Raw genomic sequence first — 25,621 nt, 5'->3', positions numbered from 1 at the left:
TTAAAATTAGATGGCTCCATTTTGATACAGAATCCTTTCAATAATGCACGCCCTTAAATTAACTGCTCTTTTTATACACATGAAATGTTTTGAATGAGAACTTTCATTGGTATCTACTTGGCAATGCCTGTATCATAAGAACTGATCTCCTTTTAGGGTGACTTTCATAAAAGTCTCGATGCGACTTTTGAAATTAATTTAAACAAAATTTCTCTAGGGATTACTGAAACAAAGAGAATGTGTCTATTTTAACTTCACAATACTACCACAATTTATTTACTCATATCTGATTACAAATAGTGGGTATACAATAGGAATTCCTATTGACTAATTTAATGAATTATATCATTACCTAGATATGAAAAAATATGTGCTGCAAGTATCATCAGACAAAGACAAAACGTTAATATTCAAATAGCAAATTGTGAAATTCTGGTTTGGTAACTTTTTCCTAAACTCAATTAGGGTTTCCTGGCGGGAATTCCCGCCCGTTTCTCATGAATTTTCTTCGCTTTCCCGTTCCCAAACCCCAAGAAAAATTGGTTTGAAAATCAGGAAAATCGGCTCCTTGAATCCAGTGATACCCACAATGGGAAATAAACATCCTACTCACAATGTATCTCTTAGACATTTTTCCTATTTATTTCCTTCTCACTAGGGTTTCTGAGCAGGAATTCCCACCTGAATTTTTCCCCCTGCTTTTTCCCCAACGCAGGTGGTTGGTAGTATCGGCCATCACTTTGTGGAAACGATTCATCATGGAGAACAGAAAACAGTTTATATCTCGGGATTCGGGAACAGGAAAGCAAAAAAAATACCTGAGAACCGGCGGGAATTCCCGCCTGGAAAGCCTAACCTCAATGTTTATTTATTTCTGCTATTGGTATAGAAAATCTATAGTGAGAGAACAATTTTCCTTTCATTTAAATCTACCTTACTTGGTTACTGAAGGTTTTTTATGGTATCTACATATATATACTAGATTTTAAAAATTATCTACTTTCCTCAGCTTCAGTCACTTCTCAATATTACACCAGCTCTTCAACTGCAACTGTAGTAAGCCAAGCTAGTAACAGAAAAACAAGTTTCTGTTTTACAAAGAGCTGGAGTATGAACTGGATGGTATCCTTTCTTAGCTCAACTCCAATAATTAAGCCTAAAAAGATACCTATTCCAGAGTTGCTTATTATCAATATCACTCCTTTCTCTTTTCACAAGATCAAAACAGCCTAATGTTTTATTCCTTACTATTAGTTCTAACTATAAATTGATTTTTAAATTAGTGCAATAACAGTCAAAATTTTGATATGGAAAAATTAATGAGATTTTTTAAAAATGAGATTAGATCAATTTCCTATTCAGTTTTGAAAACTACATAAACCACTATTCTTAGAAATGAGGTATTATTTTAACTTAAAGTCTTTCAAAAACTATACTCAAAAAATCAATAGCTTTTGTTATTACCTAAAAATACTAGATTTAAATGAATTCTCAAGCTCCAGCAATTATTCGGCAAGTTAAAATAATTTCTAAACATAGTCAGCTGGTTCAAAACTGTTCCAAGCATTAAAAATGTCTTGTGATATCTTTTAAAAAATAATTTTAAAAGACAGGTTAACAAATTAGTATTAATAAAAACATACAACCCAAATGATAAAGGGAATCTCTCTCTCACACACACACACACACCCCACCACCTGCCCCGTCATTCCCTAAAGATGGCATTTGAAGATGTCAGAAAAAAAACAAAAGGCTTCATCTAATCTCAGAGAAAGTAAAAATGCTTAATTAAGAATACAGAATTTCTAGTTAACAATACGATATAGTAAATTTGAAAGTAGCTAAGAGAGTTAGCTCAAAAGTTCTCATTAAAAGAAATTTGTAACTGTGGTGATGTTAACTGAACTTACTGTGGTAACCACTTTACAATATATACACATTTCAAATCATTATGTTGTATACCTAAGACTAATGCAATGTTGTATGTCAATTATATCTCAATAAAAAAATTAAAATAAAAAAATAGATGCCAAAAAAAGTATACATATTTTAAGAAATGAAAAAACTATTAAAATTGTAATACTCAATATATACCAATAGATTTAAATGAATTTTCAAACTCCAGCAATTATTCAGCAAGTTAAAATAACAAATGATGGATACAAGTCACATCTGACTTCTGCAATTACAAGAAGTGCTCAAAGTGGTTGCCATCAGCGTCTAGACACTTCTGATACTGCGAACTACTGCTTGAACAATGTTGACCAAAGTGTTCACTGGTATACATTTTCTTGGCACCCCCAGTAGCATTCCTAGGATAAGTTGTTTGAAGATTTCAACATGAGAAAAACTGGACAAATTACGACTAATCATCATTTGCTGTTTTCTACACCTGAGATCAAACTCCAACTCCCAAAAAACAATGTAATTTAACACATATGCCCATAACTAAGAGAACGATGGGTACAAACTATGACTTCAAACTCAAACTACTTTTCTGTAAATCTTTGATATATACAAATACATACAAAGATTTACATATTTTTAATACATTAAACTTCTAAGACATTATCATTTACTTCACTTGAAAAACAGTTTATTTAAAATTTACCCAGTTTATAAAGTATTTTCACACCTTCCAGTCAAAGTGAACAAAGTCCTCTGGACTCACATAAATACACATAATTACTTATTAAACAAATTAATAAATTTCTTTATTCAAATGTAAATAAAATATTTCGATAGCCCATATAAGGGGCTTCTCTGTCTTCTCTAAATTCAAGGTATTAAAATAGACCTTGGCCGGCCCAGTGGTTCAGGCGGTTGGAGCGCATCCTCTCAACCACAAGGTTGCAGGTTCGACTCCCGCAAGGGATGGTGGGCTGTGCCCCCTACAACTAGCAATGGCAACCGGACCTGAAGCTGAGCTGCGCCCTCCACAACTAAGACTGAAAGGACAACAACTTGAAGCTGAACGGCACCCCCCACAACTAAGATTGAAAGGACAACAACTTGACTTGGAAAAAAGTCCTGAAAGTACACACTGTTCCCCAATAAAGTCCTGTTCCCCTTCCCCCCCCCAAAAAAAAATAGACTTATGCACTCATTATCTGGGACTGTTCAATAGAACTGTCTTGAATGATCGAAATGTTCCATATATGAACGCTGTCCCATACGGCAGCCACTAGACACATGTGGCTACTGAGTGCTTAAAATGTGGCTAGAGTAACTGAAGAATGTTAAATTTTATTTAATTTAAATTTTAATAGCTACATGTTTTATGTTATAAAAATACTACAAAAAATTTTGATACTACCATGAATACTCACAACTTGGTAGCAAATTATATATTTTCTTTTACAGTTATTCTTAGTTCTCTTGGGGAAAAAATGATATTTTTCACACTCATTTTTAACACAACTTTGAAAACGTTAACCATTTTCAGGTACACTAAAGGAAAAAAATATAATCCTAAAAGTTAATAAAACTAGAATCATGAGAGTACTAAAATGAGAAACAGAAGTGAGAAGATAATGGTTCAAGTTGACATTGGCTGAGTAAATATGAACACCTGTAAATTGGGAACAATAATCCCTCCCCATCCCTAACTCTAAGGGTCATTTTAAGAATCAAATGAAATAAGACACGTGAAAGAGCTTTATAAGTCAAAAATGCTTCACATAGAGTGATATTACTATCAGTATACTACTAATATTTTTTTAACATGGTTCTCTTATTTTGTATGAGGTATCTTTATAATCAATACCAATTCTTGTAATTATTATACTATACTGTAATAAAGAATTATCCACCATCTTGTCAATCTCAAACTAAACAAAAGAAAAGGTTTACTTTATATAAGAGATTTAGTAAAGTATTTTTTAGGGATTTGGTCAAGCAAGAATTTAGATCTGAATTTAAGGTTTCCATTGGTTATAATACCATCTTTAAAAGGACAAATCAAAACTAAGTGTAGAATTTTGTACAGTTTTATGAGGTTCTAACACAATGAAAACATGCACCAGAATAAAAATTTATAGTAAAATGAACACTCTCCTGATGATGGAGGGCAAAGATAGTTTCCACAGCAACAAAATGCAAAGACAATTATGATAACCAATAAGCAACAAACACCTTGACATTTATTATAATCACATATCAAAGCTCAAGCATATTCAATTATATAGTTGATATTATTTATTAATATTCAGAAGTATATAACCAAAATCTGTTTCTCTAGTGCTGAAATGTGCAGGACCATTTTGGACTTTGCAGATATACAATCTGAGTTTAAATTTATAAAAAGTCCAAAAGCCTCTGGAAAAGGACAAAATAAGAATCTGAATTTAAACTGCTTCACCATGTTACTGAGTTGTATATTTTTTCTCATAACAAATGACACACCAGATTCTTAAATGAAAGCTTAATCCTAGAAGTTCATCACATATTAACCTATGATTTCTTTAATTATTCTTACACACAATCTCAGCCAAGTGTTATTTTAAATAAAGATAATCATGGAGATATATACACCTTTAGGACAATTATCCTCATTATACCCATTAGAAAGCAAAAAAGAAAAGGAACAAACAATTAACCTATGAAGTTTGATCAGTTCTCTAGGTCTCTTATGCCCGACTTTGGCCATCCTATCAACTGTACAACTGAAATATTTTAAGAAAAATGAAGTAATCCTCAAATGTAAACCTGAGAGGGAAGGGTTACTAAGTGCCTACTACCGTGTTTCCCCCAAAATAAGACCTAGCCGGACCATCAGCTCTAATGCGTCTTTTGGAGCAAAAATTAATGTAAGACACAGTATTATATTATATTCTCATATTATATTATATTATATTATATTATATTATATTATATTATATTATACCCGGTCTTATATTAAAATAAGACCAGGTTCTATATTAATTTTTGCTCCAAGACGTATTAGAGCTGATGGTCCGGCTAGGTCTTACTTTTGGGGAAACACAGTATATACCAGGCACTTTATATACATAATTTAAAAAATACAAGAGCCCCCTGAGCCAGAAATTATCCCCATTTTTATAAGAAAACTTGTCTCATGGAATTAAATAATCCACACAAAGTCATACAGCTAATATGCACCAAATATGGGATTTAAATGTAGGTCTATATGATTCCGAAACTTGAATTATCTACTAGACCAGTAATTTCAACTAGGCCTTGAAATTATTGATCAGTAAATTTCCAAAAAGAAATTTGGCACATCTATAAACACACACACACACAAACACACACACATACACGGTTACCGATTTATTTTTGCCAATTAGTATATTACTATCAATTATCCTTATCATTTCTTAAAAGCAAGTACATTTTGACATCAAGAAAGGAAGAAAGTAAAGAGAAGCAGTAATGGCAAAATCTCAGAATGGAGGAGTCCACCACTTTAGCTATATACTGGTAACTTTATACCAACATACTGTGTTTCCCCGAAAATAAGGCCAGGTCTTATATTAATTTTTGCTCTATTAGGGCTTATTTTCAAGGGATGTCTTATTTTTTCATGTACAACAATCTACATCTACTGAAATACATTCATGTCTTCTTCTGGAACATCGTGATAACGTACTGGCTGAGATCCATCTGGCTGAGATCTTAATTGGGGCTTATTTTCGGGGTAGGTCTTATTTTCAGGGAAACACGGTATATAGAATACATACTCTTACAACATTTTCCTTCTTCTGAAAATATCATCATAAACAGCATGGGTCCAGAACCCAGTGGTTGTAACACGCTTAAATATATATATTCCTTTTATTTGATGAACACTTGAGGAATTTGGTGGTGCCATTCGACAGGAGCAATTTGAGGGAACTGAACTCTCCCTCTTCCTTAGAGAGAGAAGAATTGGAGTTTCAATGGACAAGAAGGAAAAAGGATTGAAGAACAGACATGAAGATGTGAGAGGAGCCAGCCACAGGATATGAAACTAGGTATACAATGCTGGGGGAGGGGAGAGAACTAAGTGAAATATGGATATACTTGCTGAAACCAGTTGTTATATTTCTATAAACATGTGTAGAAACAGAAATGCAGGAAGCAGAGGCTGCCCTGAGAGCTTAAGTCCCCCCCCCCCCACCACCACCACCGGCAAAATATGGATAGACGTGGGATTTCCACAGGGGATAAGATTGCGGGTTCAAGCCTATCTTACCTAGCTAGAGCTTGAAGGTAAGACTTCAGCATAAATTTGCCCTTCAGATCAACCAGCTAGTTATCAAGAATGATCCTAATGAAAAAGCAAGTACTGGCATTGTTGAGGGAGAAGGAACAATACAAAATAAGAGACGCTGCAAAAGGTAAAAGGTAAGAACCTGAACAGACAGGAGACAGGCTGTGGTTATTGGAGTGGGGATGAGTCTGAGAAATGGAGGAGCAGAGAAAAATGCCGAAAGAAGAAAAGACGCACTAGAGTACACAGGTTAAGAAGAATTTGTGCTCCCAAGGAAGAGAGACCTGGATTGGCATCTTGGTTCAGGCCAGTGATAAGACCATGGAGAAGTTACTTTCTCTAAATTTTAGCTATCTTTCCTATAAAGTAGAGATAATAGCACTACTTCAGTAGAATTGCTTTAAGGATTAAGTGAAACAACATTAATATGACCTGGTTATAATTTGTTTGTAGTAACAAAATTTTTACTTTTATTATTATTACTAGCTTCAGCTGTATCTAGACACAGCTCCTTCTGCCAGTAGAAAATTCTCAGCCTGCAATGGGGAATTCAATTATATGACTGAAGGTAATAAACTTAAAATTATGTAACTGTCAAGTGGCCCTACCTAAAGAAAAACCACGTAAAGCAGTTCTGTTCCCTCATAAATACCAAAAAAGCAGAAAAAAAGTTTAAAGTAATAAATGTAAAATCTGGGGATTTTCAGACATGAGACTGTTACTTATTCAACAAACATTAATAAGTAACTACTATGTACAAGTTGCTGTGCTCAGGACTGAAAGGGTAAAAGATGAAGAATATAGCCCATACGAGTAGTCCTTTCCCTCAAAGATTTTAAGCATTCAACCTAGGAGTGAAAATGAACTAGGATAAAAACAACTACAGTGCAATGCAATATATGATAAAAGTCATGAGATAGAAAATATCCTTAGATTTTGACTGAGATTATAATGGCTAGGAGAAAATAAGGAAAAAAGCAGAATTTGAAATGGGTCTTAAAGAAGCATTCCAGTTGACAGAATACAGAAAAAATACATAGTGAGGAAAAATTACCAGTCATGGTGTGACTACAATGTAGTCTGCTTGCATGAAAAGAGCTAAGAATTAAAAGGTATTTGGAGGCTACAACAATGACAGCTTTCAGTGCTGAGTTAAGGAGTTAGGACTGTATCTCACAGGCAGTAAGGAATCACTGAATGCTGGAGACAACTTCTGAATCTAACAGTTGTACATAGTCCAAATAAAAACAGAATAAGACTAACGAGGTAAAGATGGAGTATCAAGATATTGTAATCATCCAAATGATAATGACAGCTCAAACTTGGACAGTGGCAAAGCAATAAATTCAACTTACATAATTAGAAGAATCAACAGAAGAGGCTGAGACAGTAGTCAAAAATGACCAGCAAATTACTAGCACTGACAACCAGGGATAGAATGATAACCTTTAGAGATCCAAGAAGTCAGAAGTAGTAAATCAATCATAGAATTGGTCATAGAAATTGGTCATTTATTTATGCAAGCATTTATCAAGCATAAACCATATGCCAGGCACTAGAGATATAAAGATGAGTAAGACCTATTTCCTGTTCTGAAAGTGGGAGACATACACATAATTGAACAAGTAATTGCCATACTGGGTATACTTATTTAATAACAGGAGATGCAAAATGGGAAATAGGCTAATTTGTCAATGGATTAAAATGCTATATAACCAACACTAAATTTACTTATTTATCAAAAATGTATATTACGTAAAATTTTTCTTTATTAAATGATGTGAATACATTAATATATTCAATGAACACATTTTTCTTGAAGGAATTTTAAGGAGTATCCAATTTGTCAAAAGCTTTTCAGACAGAAGATCAGTATTAGTATTCTTAAAATTAGAAATAGCATATGCAAAGATACAGAAGTACAAAGAAGCAGTGTAGTTCCAAGAACTGCAAATAATTTAATATCACAGTGTAAGATACATAGGAAGAAAAATCTGAAAAGACTGATAAGGACTGGATGATGGAAGGTCTAATGTATTTCATCCTATAATAAATGGCAAGTTACTAAAAGGGTTTACGTAGAGAAGTGCTTTCATAACCTATATTCCCTTCTCAGAGATCAGCCCCACCCCTAACTCACAGGAGAGTCCCTGTAGCCATACTGGTACATACTAGTCTTGAGAACTCGATCCCTCCATTGCCATAGTTGACTGCATCAGGGGTACATGTTCTGCATGGAGTCAACCAGATTTTCTTATCCAAGAATTTAGAATTGTGGCACAGAATAAGTGAATAAGTTAGCTGTGGGCATCAGAGTTGTAGATTAATGTAAATTCACAAGTTAGGAGTGCCACTTGGGGACCACATGAAAGGAGAACCAGTACACAAAGGAAAAAATAAAGCAGTATACATATTAAAAGAAGGGATATGAGAACATGTAACCCTAGAGAAAAAGAAAGCCTCTACCTTTCTATTTAGTCCTCACAGGACTTGGTTATATATTCTACCTTTGATTAAGTGAGATGTCCCTGTAGCTTTCCAATAAATCTAATTTTTGTTTAAGCTAATTTAAATGGGTTTCTATTCCCTGCAACCCTGAGACAAAACAAAGGTGATTAATTCTGGAGGTTAATCTGCAGAATTAAGAGAAAAATAGGCTTAAAAAGATAGAACATTTAAACTAGGAAAGGAGTTATCAAAAGCAATAGTAGCAAATCTAGACAGGTATGATAAAAGAAAAGTAACCAATACTGTGCAGGGTCCATGAAGCTTAATTTAAACGAGAGTTTTAGGAAGCTGAAGCGGTATAAATTGTCTCTAAGGACTATAAGCAGATCAATGATGCATTTAAGAGAATAATTTCAACAGAATAACTGGGATAGAAGTCATATTTGAGTAAGTTAGGAAATAAATGGTAGAAAATAAATACAACTAAGAAATTTCTTTAAATGAGTGTGATGATTAAAAGAAAGAAATTTGACGAGACAGCAGTATTAAAGAAAAACTATAATAATATAAAAAGGAGAGATGAGAACAGGCAGAATCAAGGAAGAATGAAAGCCCCATTCTGCAAAAGAATGAAATGATATTCCAAAGAAAGAAGTCCAAGAGAGTATAGCCTTAGCAAGGTCAAAGAATTTTTCCTTAAAACTGGAATTAAGAAAAAAAAGATGGTAAAATTCCAAGATATCTTAAAGAGAAGAAAAGTTGAGGAAACTCTCATTATTGAACACTATACAGTAGAGGCAGTGAGTAGGTGAGTGATTTGCTGAGAACTAAGGAGGGGGAATAGGTTGTACCACTTAAGAAAACAGAAAAGGTTTGAGCCACAATTGGGGAATGTAAGGGGAGTTAACAAGAGGTTAAGTCAAGGCTCTTATTGACCCAAGGCTTCAGGGGATGCAACAAAAAAGAGAATAATCACAAACTGGTACTATATGGGGAAAATGCACTATTAATGATTTAAGCAAAAATAACTTCAGGTATAGTTTATTACATAACCTAGTATGGTGCAACCTTAACTTCTAACTTGGAAAAATTAAATAAGGCTATTCATAAATATTTCTGTACTAAAAACCAAAAGTATTCTAACTAGATTAACAAATTTAACTAAAATTAAAATTAATATTTTTCATAAAAAGGTTCCATAGCAACAACAAAAACTGCATTTAGGATTCCAGATTTGTCAATATGAGTCAATTCTGCAAGAGAAGAAGAATATTTTCTATTTTATATCCAACAGTAAATCAACGCTTTACTGATAAGCTATCCACATAACTGAAAACCCGATTCACATATAATTCTATACTTGGAATATATTGCCCCTCAAATGAATGAATAAAATATTAAAAATAACTAATACTATTTTTCACTGAAGAGATACAGAATGAGAAAAATGAGCAGTTGATGAACTATTTATGTATAGAATTTTCATTATTTCTTTGCTTCTAAATTCACTCCTTAATTGAGTCAACTAAAATTTGAGTGTCTAGTATGTGTTAAGCGATACAACTTTCATTGGGATAACTGAATCCACGGATCATAAATTCGGTAACTTTCCACTTTCGATTCCAAATCTAGAATAGATAGTTAAGTGCAGGTTTGCTGATCACAAGGATATAAATGATTCTGAATATTTGCCAAAAAGGTAAAACATTTAAAATTGTCCCTCCCACAAACTCCCTAAAAAAAGTGAAAAGACAAGTTAATGTGTCTTCTATAACCGGAAATAAATTCCAAATGCTGCCATAACAACTTTCCAATAAATTAAGGTGTTTGTGAGCAAGGGTGGTAAAGCATTAACCAATGAGAAAAAACAATCACGTCAAGATTCTAAAATAGATAAATACTAATAATGGTATATATTATGTAATTCTTGTATTTCAATTCATCTTTATAATGTGACGCTAACATTTACCTTCCAATCTAAGGCATTTATTATTATCAATACACTCCTTCTAGGCTTTCCTGTTCTTTATTTTTAACAGACAATATTTATGTGTATAATGTTACACAAATTTAATTTTTGTGAGATTGTGAAAAACTGAATGTGACAACAGAGTTAGTTTCAAGTAAGATTTCATTAGATAAAATTAAGAAAAACTAGACATGTATCAAAATAAATGTTCTCTATTCTGCTTTTCTAAGATAGTAGAAGTTACTTTTTCATTTGTATGTTTTCCCATTCAAAATTTTAAAATTCTTTTTAAAGTTTTAAACTAGTCTTCAACTTCCTAACTGCTGCCAAGTTTGAACTCTGCTGTATATCAAAAGTTAATCATATTAAATATTATGTTTTCATACTCTAGTTAGAGTAAACTTGGTTTTTGAAATAGAGTAGACATTTATTTGACAATTGTTCAACACAATACATTTTACTAGGAAATGATGCAGAATTAACTATTCTATTCAAATATCATGTATGCTTCTGGAAGTCACATTATTTTTATCTCTACAAACTGCTACTCCAGTTTTCCCATTTGTTTAAAAGTAGGCACGTAGGCATAAAGTGATAAATGGCAGGAAAATTAATCATTGCCAAATTTGAAAAGCAGAAAGATAACCCAAGGAATCAGATGCAAAGCCCTGGGGTAAATACACAATGCCTAGAAGGTGCCTCTACTACCTTTATTTAAACATTGATCATATATGAGTAGTAGGAGATGTAGGAAATTAGAATTAATCTCTATTATACAAATTAGAGATGACAGAAAAACATGATCCATTTAAGAGCCATTATTATATGACACTAGTTTCATGTCAGATGTGTTTACCTCATCAATAAATATTTGGCAAGTTATTTAAAATATACCTTATTTAATAATGTATGGAGATTTCTATAATAATCAAATCTAAGCTAAAGGCCGCATTTTATCGATATATTATTCAAAAAGTCGACGTTATGTATCATTGTCTATTAATTACTAAGTCCATACTGTATTCGCCAGTTCTCTTCTTAACTGTATCTTAAAGTAATGACTCAAAATCAAAATATTTTGAGATAAAAGTCAATAAAACTAGTTAGACCTACTTATCTAGAACTAGTGGCAAATTCTTTTTCAAGCTATAGCTATTTCTAGCTTAAAATTCTACGAACCTCATTTCTCTCTAAAACTCTAATAAGTAAAATGCGCTAAAGGGAGGAAAAAAAAATCAAATCAGTATGTTGTACATCTTAAAATTACACAATGTGTTTATGAAATATATCCCAATAAAAAAGGAAGGAAAAAGACTCAAATACCATGGAGCTTGTGAGTGGCAAGTTTGTCAGTTACAGCCGAGTGACAGAACTATGAGCACCTTTTATTTTCTTTTGTGCTTTTCTGCATTTTCCAAATTTTCTACAATGACCATGTATCACTTTTATAATTCAAAAAAACTGTAAAATCTATCTTACCCATCCCGCTTATGAGCCTTTCTCATACTACATTCTTCCAACTCACCCGAAAATTTTAATCCTCCCAATACAGAGACCTTTCACTTTCCAGTATCACTGCAAAATTAGATGCCACCTCCTAATTTCCCATCAAATGGGTAAAATAACAGTCTGCTGTATATAGGTTTAACAAAACTAGTACAGAAATCCCTTTTGAACTCGTGAAGGGAATATTTTTGGGACAAGAGATTAGAAATGTAAGTTAAAGAAAACAAAGTAATTTCTTATGTCAATGATTATAACCAACTTCTCTTAAAACAGTCAAGACATTTCTAATCCTAGATGACAAATGGGGACTTCTCATCAATGTATTGAATATCTACTGAGTGCCAAACACATAGCTTGGTTTCAACATAAGCTTTAATTTTTAAAGCAAAGTTTATTTTACGGATATTCTACAGAGAAATGTAAAATCTTTTGGAAGGTTTTGGGCAAATATCTGACAACTTTCATCAGAAACAATAACTGTTAAATGAAGAAAACCTGCAAAAAGGTTACTGGTACTGTTATTCTTTGTAGACTATTACACTTTATTCACAATAATAAAGCACTGTTAAATTATAGACTACCAAATAGAATGTGGAAATCATTTTTCCTTGTTACAGAGGAGCCTAACAAGTAATATGATGTTTAAAAGTTAACTCTGGTTAATTATATTTTTGGCCGATTTTTAGAAAGTTCATACATCTGTAACATTGGAATGCAAAACATCTATGGGTCCACAGATCTGTAGTAGCTTACAGAATGGTGTAGTGGGAAACATTCAAACTCTGACTTAATACGACCGTGAACAATTTATTAAACATTCTTGAACTTAATTTCTTGATCTGTAAAATGGAAATAATCACCCACCCACCTTAGTGGATTGTTGTAAAGATTAAGTAAGGTGTAGAGGACGAAGGACCATGTTTGACATACAGCAAATAGTCAATAAATGGTATTTGTAGTCTTGTCTAGAAAGTGAAAACTATATCTTTCATCTTTATATCTTCCAATACAGCTTTAGTAGGTACTCAATGTTTCTTGAAATAAATGTTTCTATAATTTAAGGCTAACTACTTCAACCTTCCAATTACGCAAATCACCTCTCCCTAAATAAATTCTGCTGAGAATGGCATTTCAGATTCCCAACGTGACACTTTATTAGGCATTTTGATGAAGAAGAATCTGTAATAATCGACAAGGTAATTTTATTAGTATGCTACTCAATATTAGTGTCTGCAGTCTATAAAATTTCTGTTGTAGTCAATATTTTCATTTTGAGATTCTTTATATAGTTTTCATTAATCCAATTTCCTTGAAAATAAACTTGCCATGACATGGAAACAACCAAAGTGTCCTTCGATAGATGACTGGATAAAGAAAATGTGGTATATATACACAATGGAATACTACTGTGCCATAAGATGAAATACTACCATTGGTGACAACATGGCTGGATCTTCACGGCTGGAGATTATCACGCTAAGTGAAGTAAGTCAGAAAGAAAAAGTCGAGAACCATATGACTTCACTGATATGTGGGATACAAAAATGAAAGCAACAAAGGAACAAGACAAACAAATAAACAAAAACTCATAGACACAGACAACAGTTTAGTGGTTACCAGAGGGTAAGGGGAGAGAGGGTTGTAGAAGATGGTAAAGGGGGTCAAACATATGGTGATGGAAGAACTGACTCTGGATGGTGAACATAAAATGTGATACATTGATGATGTATTATAGAATTATACACTTGAAACGTATGTACTATTATTAACCATTGTCACCCCAATAAATTTAACTAAAAAAAAAAGAAAAACTTTAATTTCTTTGGCCTCATAATAGTATTTCATTAAGTTTCACACTAAACAAATAAATAAAATGAATAGGACACAAAAAGTTTGTTATAAGAGATAAAAATTTAAGATTGCCAATTAAGTTGATATTTGTAAACAGCCAATTTTAATTTTAATTACAGTAAATATTCTTCCTTACACTTTGAAGCCTCTAGCCATCAATATTTGCGTGTACTTTAAACATTACTCCATAGAAATATTACAGTAAGAAACAAGACAAAGTACTGCGGTTTAAAATTTTCTTTGTCTCCCCACAACTAAAGGTCAATAAGCCAATTCCAGCTCAAGTAGTTACGTATTTCAAATTCTGCGATATAATTTGAAAAATAATTCTAAAATGTTGGACATATAATGTTTCTAAATAAATTATCATTATTTCATTAAAAGTAGGTAACGTAACTTTCAAAGTGAAGCAGGTATTCTTGAGACAAGATATGGGAAAGTAACAGTTAATATCTAAACACAAGTTTTAAAACTTGCTACATAAATTACAATTTAAATATTTAAAATAGTTTGGCATAGAAGCATTAAGAACTTCATATTAAACAACTTTTCAATTTAAATAAATCCAAACTTTGAAGTTTTTAAAAAAAACTGGTTCTACCAGCAAGCTTGATAAATATTTAGTTACTGTATAGTAGTTTCTTGACCCAATGAAATAATGAAATGTTTGAATAGATGGATGTGCTCGGCGAGGCAAATTTTATCACCATTTATCTTAAGTACGGATACAAATAATATTCTCACTTATTTTAATAAACATGATAAAGTTCAAATGCATTAACTTATTAGCACTGGGGATCAAATAACACTAAGAAAAATCCCCTGGATATATGTGACAAGCTATAAGATAACACGTCATAAAAACAATTTTTTTTCTGGAAGAGGTTACATTTTAGTTTATTTAAAAGTCTATCTTTAGATTGTGTTTCCTTACCTTGGGTCCCATTTTTAAAATAGTCATATTTAAAATTCCTTATTTCTCTAACTTGCTTCCTTGCTATTGTCAAAACTGATGTTGTTAAAAGTCCCTAAATGCTACATTTTAATACACATGAAAATATATTTTCAGGTCCAGTGCCAAAATAAGTGTCTTTTATTCCAACTTTTGATAAAATACAAAAAAGGATGCCAAATCTTTTTAATTCTGAAGACACTCCATTCAAAGGAAAATGCGCCTGCTATTTTCATGGCTTTTTCTCAGTCAGAACCAAAGTATGTCTTTCATATTTCAAGACTAAGCAATGGAAAACATTTCTGATTGCGCCTCAAACTTCATTTTAAAAGCTCATGTAAATTAATAAAACAATAAATTCCATTCATTAACAAATGTATGCTGTAAGACCTCCTTATAAAAGGCTAAAAGTAATTAAAATACTAATATGGCTAAGAGTAATTAAAATACAGCAACATGTGCAATGATAAGAAATTCAGCTTTGCACTTCCAAAGGATTTCAAATTTGCAACAGTGCATTGGTACACCTTGATGAAGTCTCTGTTTTTGTGGAGGAAATATCACGTATTATAACAATGCCTTCAAGTTTACAGCACAATAAAGCAATCTTTTATATGGAGCTATCGAACAGAACATTTGAACGGCAAAAACTTAGAAACAGTGGCAATACTTAAATTATTGACATTATCAAGGATCAATACCTCAGTGTCTAATTTCAGTCTCTTTTAAAATTAACTCCCTAACGCACCTAAAGAAACGTAAGTATGTTTTTTCTTTTCCTAAATTCCTATCTCCAATCTTAGGAAGGTAGGAGACGACTATATTAAAAAAATCAAAATTAAGTTTAAGTCAAAATACAAGTATAAAATTTTAATCCAGATGTAAACATCTGTGTAACACTCCAAAGTAATGAAAATATAAACCCAAAAGGGTAGCGCAGGTACCCCCTGTAAATCATAGAGACCTAAAAACAAAAATCGTGTCTACATCATCAAATATTTAGCTGGAAGTAGTTAACAATAATATTGCTACTCGACATAGGCTTAACTAATTAAGGAACCCAATTTGTTCTCATCTTCTGCAGGCATGTGGTGCCCAACATTTTCCCTCAGTCAACTGCTTTCTCATTTGTAAACAACTTCTGTAGCTTTCTCTGGTGTTCAAACGGGAGGGAAAATGAAAGTCTGAAAAGCATCAGTATCTGAGCTTCCGAATCTGAGCACGGAGTAGCTGAAAAGGGGGACCATATATATCACTTGGTAAAAAAGAAAAAGGAAAAAAAAAGAAAGGTAGCCCTCGCATTAGAGGAAAGAAATGCAGTCACCTGGAGAGGGCTGGTGAAGCGAAGCCAGCATTTGTGAGACACGTTTAAAAAAAAAGAAAAAGAAAGAAAAAACTTGTCTGGGGGCTGGAAGTTATGGGGGCGCTCTTTGTGCGGAGTCTGAGGGGAAGGGGAGGAACGAGAAAACAACTTGGGAGTCATTCAAAGGAGTTAGAGGAGCAGAGTACGAGCGAAGGCGGGGCGGGGCCCGGCCAGTCCGAGAGGGGGCAGCAGGGGCGTCCGCCGGCGGCTCTGACACCCAGGGAGGGGGCGGTGAGCTGGCCGCTCCGGGGACAAGGAGAGAGCAGAGTCGGGCTGCAAGCAGAGCTGGGGTCCCTCTGGTAGGTAATTAAAGCAGTGGCAGGCCAGGGTTCTGGAGGAGGGAGAGGGTCCAGTTCCCGAAGGAAGCGGCTCCCGAGTGACATCCCCAAGTTTCCGCACTTAGCGGGCTAGGGGCGCGGCGGCCGCACCGCTTCCCTCGGTCCCCGACCCCGCGCCACTTTCTCCCTCTCTCCTCTGCCAGATCCTCCCGCCCGGGCCGCGGCCCTTACCTGGAGCTCCGTGAGCAGAATCTCCCCCCGTTCGGGATTGGACGCCATTGCGCTCCGCTCTGGACTCCGCACCTGGACGCGGCCGCCACTGGCGAAGGGAGAAGGCGGGACGGGACCCGGGGAGGCGAGTGAGGAGCCGGGAAAGAAAGAAAAAAACTAGGGATTCATGGAGGCGCAGCCCCTGCTGGAGGCGCGGCTTATTTCGCCCAGTTCATGAAGAGCTGCGGGGAGCTAGGGTACTCGTAGCGGGCTCCCCCTCGCCGCCCGCCCGCCACAGCCGCCGCCTCCCGCCCGCCCGCGCGGGACTCTGTTCGCTCAATCGCTCCCTCTGGGCGACGCCAGGAGCCGCCTCAAGCCTTTCGGTGAGGGGCGCAGCGGCCGCTGCTGAGGCTCCTCCTGTCGCACCATTTGGCTGTCACTGCGTCGCAAAAGCGGCCTCACTTGGCGGCTGCCAGGACACGTGACAGCCATGGTCGCCGCCCCTCGGCGGGCGGGCGACTTGGGGCGGAGGGGACCCGAGGAGGGAGAGGGGCGGGGGGCGGGGCGGCTTCCGACCCGGCTAAGGTGGGGCCTGCGGGTTGGACCCGGCTGGAGTGAAAATGAGGGGAAAGGACTAGGCTCGCGTCTCGGAGGCGGGAAGAGGAAGAAGAAGACACGCCCTCTTTTCTGCTGCGTTTAACGGCCCCGCTGTGAACGCTAGAACTCGGGAGCCCACTCGCTGTTTTCGTTTTCTCCCCAGTGAAACTTTTCTTGCCGAAGTTTGGGCCTAACGTAAACCAGCCCCTTTCTAACCTCTACAACCCACAGTTTCGGAACTCAGACTTTTATAAGTTATTCCCTTGACCCCCATCAACCCAAGACACTAATCGTGCCCTTTGCTTCCTCCCACCCCCAGCGCGCCTTTCGGACCAGTAAGGTGCACAGCTGGCTCCACTGGGGTGTGGTCTGTTCTTTTTAAGAAATGTAAGCGGCTTACGATCCCCGGTAACTTTTAACGCCCAGCCTTTGAGAGATGCCTCTTCCCAAGCGCTGAACTACTATGGCTTGGTCTATGGAACTCCAGAGTTTAAAATTTAATTAACTGGCTTCTTGAATTGTTTTAGCTGAATTTAAACTGAAGGAGGTGGGGCAGAATCAGCCCCACTAACGGAAAAAAGCCAACTTTGCTTGGTGTAGTCAACATGCAAGCTAACCTATTAGTAACGAACGTATAGCTAAGTGGTGTAACTGTAGGTTTAAAATTGACACTATAGTATTCATGAATGCCAATCAAGTCTCCAACGTACAGCTTTTCTTTTTTCTGAGCAGTGAATGGATATTCTAGGCAACTGCCTACTTTTAGATAATTTGAGGCTGAAATACAATGACTTTGTTGAGAGCTACTTAAGAGAAAGTGGTAGGGAATATCTGGTTTGATGGCTACTCGAAGAGTGGCTTAGCTGGCATATATAAAAAGCATGTATACTGTTATGTACTTCTCTTACATTCTATGTAAGATCTGTTGGGCTGATGCGGCACTTATGTTTATCTTTTTGTCTTCTGAAGTATTACGCATTAATTTGACAAACACTTGTTGAAGGTCTGGAGTTCTGTGAACACATTTTCTGAACTCCAACTCACGATGTGTGATAAAGAATTTTTCTGGTGTATATAACAAAAAGTTTTACAACTATTTATATGTTTAGTGCATTGCCTTGGTTGAAAATGACAATTAAAATATATGAAATAACACTTAGAAAAGCCAGGATGTAAATGCCCTCCCTGACAAACATTCACATTTTAGCACCATGGAATTTTAGAACTAGAAGAGACTTAAAAATATCTAGCCTAACTCTTGCAAGTAGAAAAAAATAAGCCATATTTACTTAATTAATTAGGAGCATGGTAACTTAGTGGCAGAGATAGAGCCTTGAACCTAAATCTCCTAATTGCCAACCCCATGCTAGTTTTAACCTACATCATGCTGCTATAAATACTTTAAAATAGAATCGTCATTTAAAGTGACTCAAAGCATATGGTCCCTCAATTTTTTTACCTTAGAAAAAGACTTCTAACTTTACATAGTTCTAAAGAAAATATTGATAATAGTTTTGATTTTATATATCATACATAAGTGTAAACAACAAACATAAAACATTTTTAAAGGTATAGAAATTATTTCTGAGATTAGTTATGCTGGGGAAAGTAATACAATACAAAAGGGAGACCAAGAAAAAATAAAAACTGCATGATAACCTGGAAAATGTGATGGTTTAAGTAGTAAATTAGTTTAATTAAGCTAAAAACAATTACCGAACTCATAGTCTCTGTTTAGGGTGGTGAAAAGCAATAGAACATGGAACATACTTATCAGAACGAAGCAACTTGAAAAAGATTTATGGAAACCCATAGCATGTTGATTCAGATGTGTTATATTTAGTCCCAATTTGCAAATATTTTTAGGGAATCCTAAATATAGTTCACCTGAAGTTATGTTCTAATTTGTATTAACAATAAAAAAGATGAAAGACCTTTTTTTTACACATGTCCATGTAAGAAGTTAAAGACCTCAAAAATATCTGGATTGTATCACTGTTTATGCAGGTACCTTTAAATTTTTTCATAGATATTTTAAAGGTCTTTAAGAAGTAGAAATCACCAAACATATAGAAATAGTTTCAAAATGTTAACAAAAATTAGATGGACAGTGTTATCTTCTATTTTCCTTTTTAAAGCCAAAGAAATATTACAGGAAAAAATCCTGGTAGAGTTGAACTTCATTTTTGTTTTTGTTTTCTCTGTTGTTGGTGAGAAACAGATTCACAATTTCAAATGATAAAGTTCCTCTTTTCCCCTAGGTCCCAAGTAAAATGAGACAAGGACTATATATCCAGGGAAACGGTAAAAAAACCCTTCACTTTGTGAAAAACTTCACTGTTTTTATTGCCTTGCAGTTTTTGTTTCCTTTCTTCCTTAATATTAGTAATTTTTTTTTTTTTTTAATTCTAGCTTATCCCAAAAGCATTATGGAGAATTGAGGAAAGGGTTTGTTTATTTGTGTTTGTTTTGTTATGGTTGGGTTTTTTGTTTTGTTTTTATGTTTGTCGTGCGGGAGACCCTGCTCGCTGCGCCATTTGTCGTGCAGGGTGTCATGCGGGGTCCCTGCTCCCGCTCCCCACATAAGAATGCAGGACATGGTGAGGCCAAAAAGGAACACCCACGGAGCCATAGGTAGGGGAGTCATACCACTATATTCTCGCTGGCGGCTGGATCCGAGACACAGGAAGCAGGAGCCACACTGTTCGCAACCCTCACTGCTCCGTTTGCAGGCTCAGCCAGCATCTTCTTGCTAGCCCCCATTTTCTGCTAGCGTAGCCACAGCAGTTATATTAGTGGCCAATGGTTCACTGGTTACAGCTGACGGCCAACTAGCCACAGCTGATGGCCATCCAATCACAGTTGATGGCCATTTACTATCTGATCCAGCACCTGTCTATGTGAGGCTGAGAGCCTGGAAACTACTTTCTGGAGCTCTGTCCCCACAATGTTAGTGTTAAAAGAGTAGCCCTTTACCCCTGAGAGATCACAGTGAAGTCGCAGTGGTCATCAAAGTAACAGGCTACCAAAGGAGAGGCAAAACTCAGAGAGACAGATTCAGAACTACTTGATCACCACCCTTTTCTTCCTTAAGAAATTGCTTATAGGGACTGTTCCCTTGTATACTGTGTGAGGATAGTTTTGAGAAGATTATTAAAACAAAGTCAAGGACACAGAAGAGTGAACTCAGTTATAGTGACTGTAGCAGATATTTTCTGAGATATCTACTCAGTCCACCTCCCTTTCTCTGAGAATTGTCCCTTTCCCCAGAGAACAGGTCTCTGTAGCCAAGTTAATTCTGCTTGGCCTAGATCTTTCAGTAAACTCTGGGTGGACCATGATAGAACATGTCCAAGTTTAGCCAACCAGATTCTGATTCCAAGAATCTGAAATAGAACATTGGAATGCCGATCAGTTGGTGGCCTTAAAGGGGAGAGTTGTTGTGGTTCTAGGGCTAGAATGGCCATTTTCTTCCAAATGGACAAAGATGCAGAAAAAGCTACTCTTTGGAAAAGAAGTCCTTCCTTCCTCTTACTGGGAATATAATGCTTACCAAGGCACACCTGGTCTCTGTCTTAGTGAAATATATAGTTTAAAGAGACATAATAACAAAGAAGTTGAATTTCAGGTACTTTGAACTTAGATCAGGTAATCCTTTCCTGAGTACTTTACAGTTAAGTTGAGATCTCACTGGTGAGTATATGTTAACCAGGCAAAAACAGGTGTAAAGAACTTTCCAAGTAGGGAAAATAACATAGATAAATATTCTAAGATGGAAGAGAGCATCTTGTATAAGTACTAAAAGGCCAATGGGCTTATAGCAATGAGGTGGAGCAATAAGCAAGAGCCTATAAACCATGTGTATCAGTTAGGATAGGATAGGTTATGCTGAGTAACAAATGGTTCCAAAAATCTTAGTGGCCTACAATAAGGTTTATCTCTCATGCAACATGCTCTCCATAGCTTTGCTTCATGTCACGTTCCCTCTTGACTCAGGCTGACAGAGCAGTGTCTATCTGGAATATTGCCGTTGTCAGTGCAGAAGGAAAAGAAAAGTGGTAAATCACCTGGTGTTTCTTAAAGCGTGTGCTCACATTTCACTTTTCATCAGCCAAACCTTTGCCATGCCTGAAAACAAGAGGCACGGCTGTATAATCCTCCAACAGAGATGGATACCACAATGAAGGGCACTGAATGTAGGTGAATAGTAATCCAGTTCCACACTATGTTTAAGATTTTGAATTTACCATAGGAGCCATGGAAAATCATTGAATACCTTTTCCATTTTTAACAAATCACTCTGGACATGGTGAGGAGAACAACAGATTAGAAATGGTCAAGAATAGATTGGGGGAGAAAAATTAGAAGGTCATTTTAGTTTTCAGGGCAAAAAGGGATAGTACTTTACTCTAGGGTCATGGCACTGGAAATGGAGAGAAGCCAGTTGATTTAAATGCTAGGAGGATCTACCGATATACAAAGAGAAGCAGAGGTGAGAAACTATGTGGTCCCAGGATGGTGGAAGCAATGTCGCAGAACTCGTTCCTGATGTCTTACCATTTGCTGGTTCCAGTCTTCTGCGAAGTCCGGCGACTCTATTCTCTGTTTATTCCTAGGTTCCCTGTGTTCCCCTAAGAAGTCTCCCTTTTTGCTTAAGCTCATCTCGGAGAGAATGAGAGAGAGAGAGAGAGAGAGAGAGAGAGAGAGAGAGAGAGAGAGAGAGAGTTAGTTTGTGTTCATGTTCTTAAATAAACAGCTCCAAGTAAGCCATTCAGCCAGGTAAAAAACCAACAGAGAAAGACTAACACCACTGTTTTGACAATAGGGTAGAAATAGGTAGGACCAGGACATGATCTTCTAATTTTTCTCCCCCAATCTACTCTTGACCATTTCTAACTAGTGCTGTTTCCTATTTCAATGACTCCTTCTCTATCCAGTCTACTTGTCAGTCCCAAATGATTCTAACACCAACAAATATACAAATTATAAACAACAAGTACGTATTTCTTTGTGAAGTCTTGTACATAGTATTGTTCTCCTGTTAGACTTAAAGCCAATAGAGAGGGTACATGAATCTTATATGGCCTAGTATAGTGTCTCTTATTAGTAGATATTATTTGTGTGTGTGTTTCTCTATGTATTACAGACATTTTCAGGATAACTGTCAGCGAGGGACTCCCTGTCCCTTGGAAAATTAGGTAAGCTTGCCCTGAATGCCTAGTTTTGTAGCCTCAAAAGTCAAGAGCCTCTGTTTCCCCAACCCAGTCTTTTGGACTTCTCTCTCCTTCCACAAACACTCCCCTATGGCTTGTGTATCTTGGTCCTGCCTATATTGATATAGACCTGAAGCTCAACGTGTGACCAGTTACCCCCGATACCAACTGTCCTCAAGCATTTATGACTTCATTAATTTGGTACCAAAGATTTAGGAGTGGTCACACTATAGCATGCGATGCCTTTTATCCTGAATCTACCTCTGTATTTCCACCTTCATTAGATTAACAAGCAAAAATCCTGCTCGTTTCCTGGGCTATTACAGTTTGACTGTAGTCAGCTTCTTCTGATTCTCAACCCTTCTTCCAAAGAAGATTGTTTGGAAATTTCTCCCCAAAACATACATGCTCTCCTGAAAGGGATGCCAAAAAATACCATTTTCCAAGCTTGGTACATAATCATGAAATGAATGGTAACATTTTGGGGGGAGGTGGGTGGGGGGAGGGGAACAGGACTTTATTGGGGAACCGTGTGTACTTCTAGGACTTTTCCAAGTCAAGTTGTTGTCCTTTCAATCTTAGTTGTAGAGGGCACAGCTCAGCTCCAGGTCCAGTGGCCACCAGCAACCTTGTGGTTGAGAGCCTGCGCTCCAACCAACTGAGCCATCTGGCCACCCTGGAGCTGAGCAGCAGCTCATTGACTTCATTCTAGTTGCGGAGGGCGCAGCTCACTGGCCCATGTGGGAATCGAACCGGCAGCCCTGTTGCCCAGAGCTTGCGCTCTAACCAACTGAGCCACCCGTCTGCCCCAACGGTAACATTTTGAATTTTGTGTATTTGGAATAAATAAAAGGAAAGTATGTTTTAACCACCATTGAGAAGTTAAACTTTTTATTCTAACCCTTGGTATCCCTTGATACTCTTAAAAATTATTATAAATCCAAAGAACTTTTATTTATGTGGGTTATATCTTCTGATGTTTACTGTATTAGAAGTTAAAACAGAAGAATTTTTGAAACTCAAGAATATACAAACTCATATTTTATTAGCCCTCAGAGTCATGACCTCTTCCCATGTCACACAGCCTCTGAAAAACTCTATCTTATACCTGTGGGAGGATAAGAGTGGAAAAGGCAAGTCACTTCTTAACATTATTATGAAAATAGGTTTGACATTACAGACCCCCTGAACCCTCTTTGAGAAATTCTGTCCTAACCTAGAAGGCAGGCTCTGATGATTCTGGACGGTACAATTTGTCTACATGTAAATATTGGAATGTGAGCTCTGTGCTTCCAAAATTTAAGATCTACTAACTGTGCCCAAATAATTACAAGCTTCTGGGCTTTTCTAGTGAAACATTGGTATAGTACACAAGAAAGTTTGGCTGTCCTTGTCAAAATGAGAAAAAGAATATAGATATGAAAAAGTTTATGTGAAACATGACCATTTTACTACTAGTGCTTCTTCTAGAGGAAAACTCTTCCACAACTTTAAAATGGCAAAAAACAAAAATTAAAAAATCAATAGGTGCAAAGAGTTTAATATTGATCTACCAAGCATTTTAAAGGGTTTGGAAGGTGCACAACAGGGAGGTGGGTTTCCCTACCATCATTTCTTAAACACCCTGCTATTATTCAGTAATGCATATCTACTATCTGAATTAGGGTAACGCTAAACCTTTGTAACAAACAGACACCAAACACTATGGTTTAAAGAATACTGAAATGTGTTCCTCCCTCACTCACAAGGCTTGCACAAAGTAAGCAATCCAAGTTATCAGACTGGCTTTACTCCATGAGGCCATCATCCATGGGCTCAGGTGCCTGGTATCTTACCGCTCGACCATCCACCATGGCTTTATTCTCAACTGCATGTTTGAACCTGGGTCAAGGAACTCCATGATCTACCTTGTGGGAAGTAAAAGAGAGCATGGAAACTCAAATGTCCTACGTCTTAAGGCCCAGGCTCAAAGTTAGCACATATATTCCTGCTCCCCATTCTATTGTGAGAATGTAGTCAGTCATTTGACCACATCTAGCTTCAAATGAGGCTAAGAAATGTGCTGACTAGTCATGAGCTCCAGCCACAACTCTTTTACTGAAGAAGAGGGGCAGAGTGGATTTTGGTGGACAATTCGCAGTATCCATCACATAGACATTTTAGTCAATGATTTTTTCAATCAGCAAAGTGTTCTACATCTCAGGCTTTAAAATGCAGGCTCTAAATCTGTAACTACCAGATTCAAAAAGGCAATAAATCCTTTGACACTCCTAGCAAGTATTCCTATGTTAAAATGATTGCTCTCAGAATACTCCCTCTCAGGTTGAGCTTTCTTAGAACCCAGCCACCATTCTGTGAGAAACCAAAGTCTCACGGAGAGGCTATATGTTGGTGTTTTGGTTAACAATCCCATCTGAGTCCAGCCTTCAAATCATCCCCGCCCAGGCACCAGACAGGTGAGTGAAGACACCATCTTGGTAACACCTACCAGTCCCAGCTATTCCAGTCCTCAACCGTTCAAGTCACCAGATGTTGGAATCATCCTATTTGAGGCAACAGACATCATTGAAAGAAACAAACAACGCCTGATATGCCCTACCCAAATTCCTGAACCATAGAATTTGTGAGCATAATAAAGTGGTTTGTTTTAGGGATGGGGGAACAATAGATATTCATGGTAATAGATAACTGGAATATACATTCCAAACTGGATATTTAGATAAGCCCTGTTCTCAAACTTGTGATTGATAGAATTTTTCTGTAATATATAATTTAAATTCCCTAAACTGATCAATTAAAAACAAAGTTTACCTTTTACAATCATTCACTTATTTGATAATATTTATGGAGTACCTACACTTTATTGGGGTTATAATCTATAAACCACAAATCCTGGGACCCAGTTATACTCACTCTTTTGTTTCTCAAGTAGATTTTAAGCTTCTTGAATGAAAAAAACAATATATCGGACTTCTGTAATCTCCACAGAATCTAGTATGTAAAACTCATTATGAGGAAGT

The 25,621-nt window shown here is 36.3% G+C and overlaps 1 protein-coding gene across 3 annotated transcripts in view; it reads right to left on the bottom strand.

Annotated features, from left to right (window-relative positions):
- The window catches only part of PKN2 (protein kinase N2), a 113,548-nt gene extending 96,117 nt beyond the window's left edge, over positions 1 to 17,431 (bottom strand). Inside the window, exon 1 of one of the 3 annotated variants that reach the window (XM_074335099.2) lies at positions 16,813 to 17,431. In XM_074335099.2, coding sequence (XP_074191200.1) covers positions 16,813 to 16,860 — 48 coding nt within the window. In that variant the 5' untranslated portion in view covers positions 16,861 to 17,431. The remainder of the gene's footprint in view (positions 1 to 16,812) is intronic. The other 2 variants (XM_074335098.2, XM_019751766.3) reach the window with 2 other exon arrangements.
- Positions 17,432 to 25,621: the final 8,190 nt, after the last annotated feature.

Source organism: Rhinolophus sinicus, chromosome 14 (genome assembly GCF_057876585.1).
Source record: "Rhinolophus sinicus isolate RSI-liver-muscle chromosome 14, RSI-T2T, whole genome shotgun sequence".
Taxonomy (NCBI): Eukaryota; Metazoa; Chordata; class Mammalia; order Chiroptera; family Rhinolophidae; genus Rhinolophus; species Rhinolophus sinicus.
The sequence above is the reverse complement of the archived record's forward strand: the minus strand, read 5'-3'. Positions and strand labels throughout refer to the sequence as shown.